At 37.5% G+C, this 12,169-nt stretch overlaps 1 protein-coding gene across 1 annotated transcript; it reads left to right on the forward strand.

Moving 5' to 3' along the window:
• The first annotated feature begins 2,673 nt into the window (after nucleotides 1-2,673).
• atxn7l3a (ataxin 7 like 3a) lies at nucleotides 2,674-12,121 on the forward strand. Its single transcript, XM_062439197.1, has 14 exons — nucleotides 2,674-2,890; nucleotides 3,813-3,855; nucleotides 3,997-4,096; nucleotides 4,187-4,319; nucleotides 4,418-4,589; nucleotides 4,699-4,796; nucleotides 4,909-4,931; nucleotides 5,032-5,077; nucleotides 5,874-5,911; nucleotides 6,021-6,089; nucleotides 6,491-6,534; nucleotides 7,270-7,341; nucleotides 8,621-8,757; nucleotides 8,846-12,121. The coding sequence occupies exons 3-14, from the start codon at nucleotides 4,046-4,048 to the stop codon at nucleotides 9,079-9,081; spliced, it is 1,119 nt and encodes a 372-aa protein (XP_062295181.1). The 5' UTR covers nucleotides 2,674-2,890; nucleotides 3,813-3,855; nucleotides 3,997-4,045; the 3' UTR covers nucleotides 9,082-12,121.
• Nucleotides 12,122-12,169: the final 48 nt, after the last annotated feature.

A 12,169-nucleotide genomic window follows, 5' to 3' on the forward strand; every position in this document is an offset into this window, starting at 1 on the left:
CAGTTGTTTCTTCTCTCCCTTACGTTGGTTTATAGAGATATCTAAAGACAGCAAAGCTTTACGAGTTTGTACTGCTGGTCATTTGACAAAATTTGATGTTTTCTATAGCTGAGGGTGTTCTTATGTCCTTGTAGTTCAAGTATTTGGGCAAATAAAAAAAAAAAGATCTTTAAAAAGTTTGAAGTGTGTGTTTTTATTTTAAGTGTATTCGAGCACTTCAAGAATTATAACTAGACTGTATGTTTTAGTTTGGGCTCAGTCGCTTAATTTTAATATCTTAATTAAGCATAAAATGATATATTAGACATTAGTGTTCTTCAAACCCTATTTAAACGCTTGGTGCCCCAGGGTAGAAATTAACTGCTGGGCCTCTCATTAACTTATCCATAATTAAACTCAATGTGTATAGTTTTTTCTATGATGGCACATGGTTTAACACATTATGTTACTGGTTCAAAAACCATTTTCTCTGCCTTAAATTGAAGAAATGTCTATGTTTGACACCCTGGTATTTAACTTAAAACACACTCAGTGCATGGCCCACTTTAAAGGTGAAGGCATATTTTGTTTCTCTTCACCAAAATCTTCTTGCACTCAGCTTCAAAGTCACACTTCTGATGCATGTAGAAACAGGGTGGAGGTTTCTGGCACAACTTCACCTACTTCCAAAGTGCATGGAAAGGGGGAAAAAAGGTCTGAAGAGAGTCAAAGCTACAGTAATACTTGTTGTATAGGAGAACTTTATTAATAGACCAACGTGTTTGATTGACTCCCATTCAGCCACAAGAGCATCAGTGAGGTCGAGCATTGATGTTGGGTGATAAGTCCTGGCTTGTAGTCAGCGTTCCAGTTCATCCCAATGACCCTGATGGAGGCCACAAGCTGAAACATGTAAAGTGCTGGAGCTTTGACTTTGTTCACTCTTCTGACGCAGGTAATAAATGTAAACGGTGTATACAGTGATGTTATAGTTCAGTATGGTAGTGTGCTAAAAGTGTACTAAAAATGGTGATGCATCACACTAGAATCTAATTTCCAAACAGCGTTCAGCAGTGTTTCTATTGGGGCCCTTTAACCCAATCATTAAACCCCACACTTGATAGAAATATAATGTGACCGCACCTTAAGGCCCTTTCATGTCATGTGATGCTGTGCTTCAGTGGTGCGTTCACCCAAATTTCAATACATCAGCACAAATCCGTAAACCTGGAGTCATTTGTGGCCCCTGGAGTTCTGGGGCTCAAGAAAAGGTGCTTCCCTGTTTCAAAATGACAGTGTTTCCATGCACAAAGCCAGATCCATCAGGAAATGGTTTCCCCAGTTTGGTATGGAAGAAAACTTCATTTTTGGGATAAAATGGAAAGCTGACTACAGGCCAGGCCTTATCCTCCAACATCAGTGCTGGATCTCAGCAGCCAGCTCCCAAAATCTCATCGAAAGCCTTCCTAGAAGAGCGGACGCTGTTCCAGCAGCACATGAATGCTCATAGTTTTGCAGTAACATGTTTAACTTTAATATTTATGTGTAATTTTTGGGTGTCCAGTGTCCACATACTTTTGTCTATTTTACCTCACTGATACTGATGACCTCATTCAACCGCTCAGGCTCGACTAACTGATCCCAGATAAAAAAGAGGCAATCCTGTTCATTTATTGATGCCTTAACTGGAAGGTAAACGTCGCCGGCCTGCGTCAAGTATGCAAGTAAAACCGGAAATCCACTGATTGTGACTTCAAATTAAAAGACTCAATAGCTGCTTGGCTGCACCATCAAGCAACATCAGCTTTTATTGTCTGGTCTATGAAAATATTATAAATAGAAAAATTCATTAGTTAATAATATTTATCAATAAATTGATATTTTTCCATAAATGTTCTTATTTTTTATGATTATTAATTCATACAGTCATACAAACACATATGTATTTATATGCAATTAATTCCTACTCATTTTTATACACATATATATGTACATTGACTAATTATTTTGATCATATTACAAGTTATCTTATAGAAATATTTATTATATTTTATTATAAACTAATGATTTATTATTTTTTCAATTTAATCTAATTTATGAATTTATTATTATTATTTATCTTATATACATACATCTACTTTTACTTTGGTCTAAGTGTAATTTTGTAAGCAGGGCTTTTACTTACTAGTTAAATATTTTTACATTGTGTGATTAATGTTTCTCCATCCCCAAAACTTCCTTTTTTCCATACATTTTGTCTTATATATAGGTGCATACATTCATACATTTATACACACACATATGTATTTATATGCAATTATTCCTAGTATTTTTGTACACATTCATATACATTGACTGATTATCTTCATTATAAATATATATATATTTTAATCAATTATATGTCATTATAAACTAATTATCTTTATCAATAGGCTACATAAATTGACTAATCAATTAACCAATTATCTTTATCTTATACAAATAGCCTATATATTGATTTATATTTAAATAAGAAATTAATGAACTCATGATGACACTTTTATTTGTAATGCAGTATTTTTCTATGCCAGGTGTTTTTAACTTCAGTAGAAGATAATAGTCTTTATTCAGGTCAGACTGTAACACTGAAGGTCTGAACCGGAAGTGAGTAGTTTTATTGTTGTGTTGTTTATACTCTGCTGTCTGCTGCTGGCCTCCGCTGTGTCGAGCGGGGTTTTGTAGCGTTAATTTACACTTCTGCGACAACAACAAAAAGAAAAACACTTGCAACGTGAATCCAGTGTTGTTCCTGTCTTTATTAATGATGGATGTGACTGAAGCTCCAGTTTCCTGTTGATGTGTTTCTCTTTGTGAGCTGTGATGTTGCCTCCCTCACAGAAACTGGCTCAGGCTGAGTTTGCGGTATGACAGGGTAAGAGGAAAAGCAGCTTATGTTAAAATATATTTAAAAAAAGAAGATATAACCTCACTAATTTACTGGTGTTTCCTCTATCACCAACACTTTCCCCCTTGTATCTCTACTGTGTGTTGGGCTAGCTGTTAGCTAGATGCTAACCCTTAAAAGTAATGTTAATTAGCGTTGCACACAGTGTTGTTTGCTAGTGTGACTGAGTGTTAATGTTGTTTTATTGTTGTTAAGCTTTAAGTTAGCACGGATGTTGTAGGTTTTATTTTTTGTTTACCTTGCATTAATCATGTTTATATTAAATAATAAAGACACGTATCATGTTTCTTCGCCACAGCTAACGTTATAATGTTGCCCAGAATTAATATTTAATCATTTCAGCGACATTTAATGCATGATGGCACCAATTAGTATGTTAAATAAGACATTACTCACACTAGCATATCCATGATGTGGATGCCTGCTTTATGGTGAGATTAATTTAAGAAAAACAAGCTTAATATTTAATATTTAACATGTCAAATTATATATAAATTCAATATTCAAGATGAACTTTACTGTCTCACAGAGTTGGACATTTGTCTTGAGCTTTTCCCCCATGCTGCAGCCATAACAAGTCATTTCATATGCAAAAAAATAAGTATAAATGTGTTAATAAATAACAGACAATCCTCTAAAAACACGTTTCACTTACAGAAAATATGCAAAAGTGATAATAAATAACATGGCAAGATGCTAAAAATACCAAAAAAATCAATATAAACATGAGAAAATCCCTTTTTTAGTAGAAATCCTGTACATTAAAGATCATCCAGTGCCTATCCAGACATTATCTGCCACATTTTTAACATTTTATTGACACCTGGATGAAATTCATTTATCCTATTATCTCTAAATATATTTATATATTTTCCTTTTTCTTCAACAGAATGAAGAGAGATGTGCAACAAGTGTTCATAGCTATTTTCAAAGTAAGTATTTTGTGTGTCTCATTAACTGGATCCTTCGTGAGAGGAAGAGATGTATGTATACATATATGTGTTACTTCTAAGCTTGTTGCTGTAGAGCTTCATCATCATCATCATTTTTCTTTTCTGCTCTGAATCCTGCAGGTCAGCATCTCGTTACCTTACTGTCAAGATTTCTCCTACAGATTTTCAAATGAAAATGGAGGATATGCCCCTGTCAGGCCCAGACAACACCAGGCTGGAGGTGAGGTCATACCGACATTATGACAAGCAGATGTTTTAATAGACTCCAGGTTTGTATTTGGTGTTAAATTGAATCATTTTTATCTTACAGGCCATGGTCCATGACATCTATTCTGAACTGGTGGAAGATGCCTGTTTGGGCCTGTGTTTTGAGGTGCATCGTGCTGTGAAACAGGGCTATTTCTTCTTGGATGAAACAGACCAAGAGAGCATGAAGGAGTTTGGTTGGTGTCATGTCTTCTACTTTGTTCTCGTCTGATTTGTAGATGTTTCTTTGTGGGCTTATCTTACAGTGTGCACTTTTTATAAATACCTTTTCCAGAAATTGTGGACCAACCAGGAGTTGACATATTCGGGCAGGTGTACAATCAGTGGAAGAACAAAGAGTGCGAATGCCCCAACTGCAAAAGACTGATAGCGGCTTCTCGCTTCGCACCGCACTTGGAGAAATGTCTCGGCATGGGACGCAACAGCAGTCGCATTGCCAACCGCAGGTGAGTCAATAAGAGTCATACAGGAGCGACTTTTGTATTGATTTATAAATGTGTGTGAACAGCTAATCAGATTATTTGTGTGTGTGTGTGTTTTTGTACTTTTTAACAGGCTAGCCAGCAATAATAACATGAGCAAATCAGAGAGCGATCAGGAGGACAATGATGACCTCAACGATAACGACTGGTCATATGGAGCAGAGAAAAAATGTGAGTAATTAGAAATTGATTTAATAACCACCATGAGGACATAATAATTAAGCAAAACTCCAGATTGCTTTCACATAATAATTTTTTTTTTTATCTCCTTCCTTTGTTACAGCCAAGAAGAGAAAGTCAGATAAGGTATTCTTGCATTTGTTTTGCCCTTTGCAGATAGTTTTGGATTAAATTTGATACATGTAATGTGCTTTAATATATAATCTGAATGTTTTTCTGCATCCAGAATCAAAATTCACCAAGAAGATCCAAATCTCTTAAACATAAAAATGGTGAGTCTATCAGGTATTTAGTTTCTAGTACAGGGACGAGGGGTTTGCTCCATGCTGTTTTCTGAATGTGCTGTAGATGTTTGAATGATGAAATTGGATATGTACGTATATCAGGATGCTCTGCACTCTTCCTCTGTCAAAGGAAGTCGAATTTGAATACCTATAATTGCTCTATAACCACAGCGCAGTCGAGACAATATTAAAGCAAAAGTCACACCTTACAGATTGACTTGTGCAGCGCCAAAATGTCAGCACAGCCCGGTTACCGTCTTCTTAATATCATTGAATAAAAAGAATCAAACATGTGGCTGTGTTTTTAGATAGATACATATCAGTTTGAGGTTTCAAGTACATTTATTGAATGTTAATTGAAACCTTAATGTATGCAGTAAGGCTGGGGGATATGGACAAAATCAAATATCACAATATGTTTGACTAAGTACTTTAATATCGACACTATTGTAGGTATGACTATATGTGCTTCCATAAAATATTTACACAGTGCTTGAGTAATGTGGATATGATGACTAAGTGAGAGAATTACATCACTTTACTGTAATACAGCTTTTAAAACCAGCATCATGATCTCATTATATCCAAAATCTAAGATGACAACTAGTCTTACATAGAATCAATACATTGCTCAGCTATAGAGTACAAAGAGGAAAGACTCACCAAGCACACACCATCTCCTGTTGTTTAGACATTTTAAATTACAGTGTCATTTTGAGAATGTTTTAATGCTTTATGCATTATGAGTGAAGAGGACCACCTATAGTTTTCATTTGTTTTTCAGGTGAGCTTGGGGGCAGCGTCAGTTCGGAGCCTTATAAGGTGATAAGTCCTTTCTTTGACCATGTGGCCGCAAGCAAGGCCGCAAAATTCCCTCAATTTGTATCATAAACATTTTAATACTGACAATAATTCTTTGTCTGTCTTTCAGTACAACTACAACACTGGCATCAGCTATGAAACATTAGGCCCTGATGAAGTCAGATCCCTTTTGACAACGGTGAGCATCTCTCATTCATGTACTAAAGTAGGGCTCGGCGATATTTTGACAGTATTGTAGGGATGACTATCGGTGCTTTCACAAAATATTTATGCAATGAGATTTTTGATAAACAATCATCATTAATGTGGATACAATGTCTTAAGTGGATGAAGGCAGATAATAGAACAGCCTGTTAATTCAGAAAATTAAATTTTTACTGTAATGCAGCCTTTAAAAGCAGGAAAAGAGAAACACTTATTCCATATCACGATGCTCAAAATGTAAGACGATATCGATATAATCTTGATTTATTGCCCAGCCCTACACTAAAGCATGTAGTTTTTTTTTTTTTTTTTAACAGCTCCTGTTTTTATTTCAGGACTGTTGATAATTCATTAAAATTATGTTTCTTTCTGCAGCAATGTGGGGTGATCTCAGAGCACACCAAGAAGATGTGTACCAGGTAATTATCGTATAATCAACTGACACATATTGGAGGTAAACTAGTAATTAAAAAACCTGCCCACTGTGGGGGGGAAAGAAACTGTTAACTGCTTCTGTGTTGATAACCTGTGACGTGATGCAGGATACATTTAGGTACTCTAACAGGCCTTGTGTTGGTGTCACCGTGTCATTTAGTCCAAAGTGTGAGGTCAGTGTCTTTTATGTCCCGCAGTTTGGCCCTTCTGTGAAGCTTTGCCATGAAAACTAAATCATTTCGAAATGCTGTCACGCTTGCATGTAGACTCTTGATGACATGATCAGTTTCACCTGTGTGTGTGAAAATGATCGTGTATGTTGGGACTAACTTAAGGGGAACACAAGTGGCAACTGTAATTCATTTTTATTCTGGATCAGCGATTGGCTTTTAAAAAAAAATTCTCCCCCAAAAAGTGAACCACCAAAGTCTGCAAAGATCTCAGGAAACAAAAAGTGATTACACACAAATCTATTTCCAGCTGTAGGACCCTGTCAGTGACCAAACTCTTAACATTTCATAACCTTTAACACCTCCATTGTTGCTCTGCTCCCTTACCTGATTGGTCACTGACTGTGTCCGCAGCAGTCCATCCCACCTCCATCCCTCTCCTCCCCTGTGTCTGTAGATAGGCAGGCAGGGAGGGGGTGACGCGTGAAACTATTTGGTGGGGGGTGGCCGTCAGTCAGGGATGTATAATGCCACCTTGTGTCCCACCAGGTCTCAGCGGTGTCCCCAGCACACGGACGAACAGAGGAGGGCCGTCAGGGTGTTCCTCCTGGGGCCGTCCGCGTGAGTGTGCCCTGTCCCACTTCCCTACCCCTCCCCCTTCCTCCAACCCCTCCCATAAGTGTACTTAACAAAAGTCATGTTTGAGTGAGTGTTGTGACCCTCATGGTGCAAGTGTTTGCTGATAAAGTTCACTGCTTCTGATTAGAGTTGCCTTTGTCAGAGAAGGAGAACAGAAACAATGCTGACGATCAGTGTTGTGTGAATACTCTGGTTCAAAGGGCGCTGTCGTCTCTGCACGTAACAGCTCGCTTGGAAAAGCGTCACGGCTGCAACTGAAGGGGGCACTGATTATTCTGTGACCTTTATCATTAGAAGAGGTCGAGGTCGGGCCAACCTACAGGGGCTTTCCCTGCCACACATTGGGTATCAGTGGTGGAGCATGTGGGCTGATCAGTACGTGACACATGATTCCCTGAAATCTGCTGCGGTGGTACCTGCTAGAGCTATCACACAGGCCCAATCTAGCTTATAGTTGATACATTTTAGTATTTGTGTCTATTTTGGCTTATAAGTAAATAAAACATTGCAATATAGAAAGCTTAATCTAGGTTTGAGGTAATTTAGAAACCATGTCACATAGTTTGTCCACCGGAGAGTTGATTTTTAAACTGTAAAAAGTTATTCTGCTTTATCAAACTCTCTGTATGTCCTCAACTTTTAGCTTTTATTCATTTATTGTAGTCCTCTAGAAGTTGCCAAATAACATTCCTATGCAAGGAAAACTCTTAAAGCTCCCCTCTGCTTTTTGTTAATCTATTGAAATCCATCCAACAGTCCATTGTTACATGTAAGTAAAGGGCGTTAAGTAACAGATTTTCCTTTTACATTTTTCTTTTTTATTAGAAACCAGCTTACACTTACAGGGTATTTCAGTCTCTGCTATGATTAGTGTCTGTGTGGAAAAACTGTGCAAGCCTCCAGCCCACCTGTAACTCATTACAGTCATAGCTTGACAGCAGAGACAAATTGTAGCTACGTGATGAGATGAAAACTGTTTGTTAGTGAAGAGGTAGTATATTACCACAGAGAGTAGAGAAGTAAGTGAAAGTGTCTTGAAATGTGAGTGGGTGGGGAGAAGACTGGCAAGTTAAACCGTCTGAGTTTTGTGCGGTAGAGATAATAAATATCTCCCTACTTCTGTAACTGTTCCTTGACTTCATATTAGAAAATACATGCACAGTTTTTTATCACCGTGTCTCTTTTGCTTTGAGTTGTGAGATGTCTGATGTTCTGCCAGTCCTAACAGGGAGCGACTGTGTTTGGGTTTGAATGTAAACAGGCCGTCACTGCCTGACGCAGACGCTGTGGTGGAGAGCGACAGCTTTGACATTCCAGATGGGCAGACCCTGATGAGCCGCCTGCAGTGGGAAGACTCCCCAGATATTTCCCCCACTGACTCTGCCTCATCGAAAGCCAGTAAGGAAATAAAAACACAAAGCAATAAAAGATTTCTGACACAGTTTAAGCACAACAACTACATCGTTTTCCCTGTTCTTTCTGTCAGGCACCAACCACTCAGATTCTAGGAAGCCCAAGAAAAAGAAGAGGACCTCTCTCGGTTTGAACAGCGCAGGAGGAGGTGGTGGTGTAGGAGGAAGTGGATGTCTGACCGGAGGCGGTGTCGGCGTCGGCGGCAGCAGCAGCAGCAGCTCTCAGAGTAATATCAGCTTATCGACCAAAAAAAAGAGGCCCAAACTCTCAGCACCTTCTATTTCGAGTATCTACGACGATTTAAACTAGCGCAATCCCTCTTTTTTTGTCTGACCAGCTCTTGCCTCTTCTTCATCCACTCCCTCCGTTCACACATGCATCTATTTGCAGGTCTGAACAGGTTTGGGATTAAACTTGATTTAGTAGTCTTTCAGCCTTTAACGAGTAAGGCATCTCTATTTTAATGATTCTTTTTCTGGATTAAGAACAGTGTTGTAAACAATTGTGGCCAGTCACAGAGTCCAATCAATATCTGCAGACATATTGACCCGAAACCATAATATTATATCCTTCAATTCTGGTAATTTTGGACATTTAGGTCAACGCGACTTGATGCATTTAGACAGTATTTTTCGTAGTCTGTTGAGTAAGTGACTGGCTGCAGGCTCCAATTGTAAATCAGAAAGTGTGTCCTCATCCAAATTAAATCACTATGGCTAAGCATATGTAGACACCTACGAAAATACGCCCATTCATTTTGCAACCTTGCTGCACTGTGGTCGACCACTGATGTTGGGCAATAAAATCTTTGATGGGGTTGAAGCCAGTCGAGATCTTTAAACCTGAGAAACTGTTTCTTTATGGATATGGCTGTACGCATGGAGCATTGACATATTGAACCAGGAAATAACCTTGCCCCAAAGTTTCCATTTAACTATCATCGTATGTTGCAGCATTTAGATTTACATGGGGTGTCCACATATATTTGGCTATATAGTGTAAGCAGCTCGAAGATTCAGCTCCATACAACATTATCACTGCAGTCTATCTCCCTGATGCACTTTTTTCTGAATGCCTAATTAAAAGTAATCTCTACTGTGTTTTTGGTGGGAAAAAATAACTATAGAAGGCTTAAGACACCATAATTAGAGGTCTTAATTTGTCCACTTTTATTTGAAAGTGTAAGGCACGGAGAATAAATCACTTTCAAACAGTATTTTAAAAAAAAAGAAAAAAAAAAGTCTTAAACTCTCAAATGTGGCTTTGTGAAACCTTGAGGTGTTTGGAACCTCGTGACCTGTCCCTCCTTTTTTAGACTCGGTGATCACTCTTCAGCTCGGCGTGAGGAGACGGCCGCTTTCAATTTAACACTTGACACACGTATACTGGAGTACTCATCAGTGGCTCTTTAATTCTTGCATTGTATTGCACTGTGTGTGTGTGTGTGTGTGTGTGTGTGTGTGTATCTTAAGTATGCTGACTTGCATTGAGTGTCAGTTTTTTCGTGTTGTGAGTGTGTGCGTGTGTGTGTGTGTGGTTAGAGGGCCTGCTTGTGTGTGTGTGTGTGTGTGTAATCATTTATATTTTCACAAATCTATGCATCCTAGAATGTGACATTTTTGTGAAAGTAAGCGTGCCATTTTAAATATTCAACTTTTTTTTTGTTTACATCGACAATATATTTAAGTTTATATTTTTCACTGCCTGTGAAGTGATGTGTATATTATTTGTGTGTGTGTGTGTGTGTGTGTTTGTAAATGCAGATTTTTGATATTTGCTGAGCCAGTGGGCTTTTATGGGGGCACATGTACAGTACATGTATGTATGTGTGTGTGTGTGTGTGTGTGTGTGTGTAGGTATGTATGTATGACGTGTGAGATAGAAAATTAATCATGAATCCAACGCAGCTTTCTTTTCTCTTTAGTACCAAACACGTCTGGTGTGTATTTTCACTCAGTTTCTGCTTATAGATCACATTAACAAGCAGATCAGTGCTGCAGTTCCTGCTTGTCATTCATGAACATGAGTGATGAGTCTGCATCTTGTAAGCCTATAACCAACAATGTCTAATGTAAAAGTTGTAAGATAGAGTATTTTACATGCTTTAGATCAGATGCACTATTTCACTCGATCTTGTACTTGCCACTTTTCACAGTTGATGTCTTAGAAAAGCTTTTTTTTTTCTTTCTTTGTCAGTTTCTTTCTGATAAATTGGCTTTTTAAACCAAAAGATTGATTGTTGCTGTTATTATTGTAGAGTCATAACTGCATAGTAAACTACAAGGGTGTTGTTTATTTTTATTCTATTTATGTACATCAGGACATTGATGTAAAACAAGGGTCTGTATAAAATATTTTTAGGGGGGGGTGGGTGCTCTTAACTTTTTGGGGGAGAAAGAAATCTTTTTACTTTTTCTCATCCTAGATAATATTTGATTAGATATTTATTTAAAAAAAGATCAAACAGTTACACCTAAAGTAACCTAAAGTGTCTGGATACACTCATACTACTTGTATATATGATCAGTTCTTTGTTGGTTTGGCTCTGCAAATGAGATTTTTTAAATGTAAAAATATAGAATATTTCCAGCCTTATTCTTTAGTATCATCAAATCAAATGTATATTTGTGGTGGGGTTAAAATGTCTATCCGCACCTACAGAGCTTTGGCCTGTGCTCAGTACTGAATATTCTCTATTTGTTTATGTTTGTCTTTAATATTTAATCACAAGATATAAGGGGATGGGTGTACCTTTTTATCTGTCAATGCGAGGCTCCAATGAAAGTATTAATACTTCAGAGGAGGGCTTTGTTTTCTTGTTTTATTTTTAAAAATGAAATAAACATAAGATGCCCTCTCCCCACTAAAATAATTTTTGTACAGTCCCTTAAGTCAAGCGCTTTCAGTTCACTTCTCTTTAACAATCTATCGAAGCCTGATTTGATTTCTTTGTATGGTTAACTTTTTCTCACATCTGTTTCTGTCGAGGTCCGTACTAAAAAAAAAAAAAAGACTGTGTCCTTTTAAATCTTTTTTGGTAAAGTCTTGTGATGTGCACTATAAGATAAAACAAAACTGTTCTTACAAATACTTTGGTAGATATAAATTGATTTTGCAGCCATATTTTGTGAATGAAGCTAACAGCTGATGTTCTCTTGTGGCTCCTTTGTGTATCTGTGCAGAGTGCAATGACAGAGGGTCATTGTGTGAGTTTGCAATATTTTTCTTTTTTTTTCTCCACACATAAAGCACAAGTCAGTGCATGTGTGAATGAACATAATGTGATGTTATTTTTTCCTCATTGCCATGCATACTGATGTTTGTATATAAATAAAAGACATTCCACCCAGAGGCTCAGTTCTTGAGAGAGCAAAAAGACAGAAAAAAATATATATAT

This window comes from Scomber scombrus, chromosome 18 (assembly GCF_963691925.1).
Source record: "Scomber scombrus chromosome 18, fScoSco1.1, whole genome shotgun sequence".
In the NCBI taxonomy this organism is placed as follows: domain Eukaryota; kingdom Metazoa; phylum Chordata; class Actinopteri; order Scombriformes; family Scombridae; genus Scomber; species Scomber scombrus.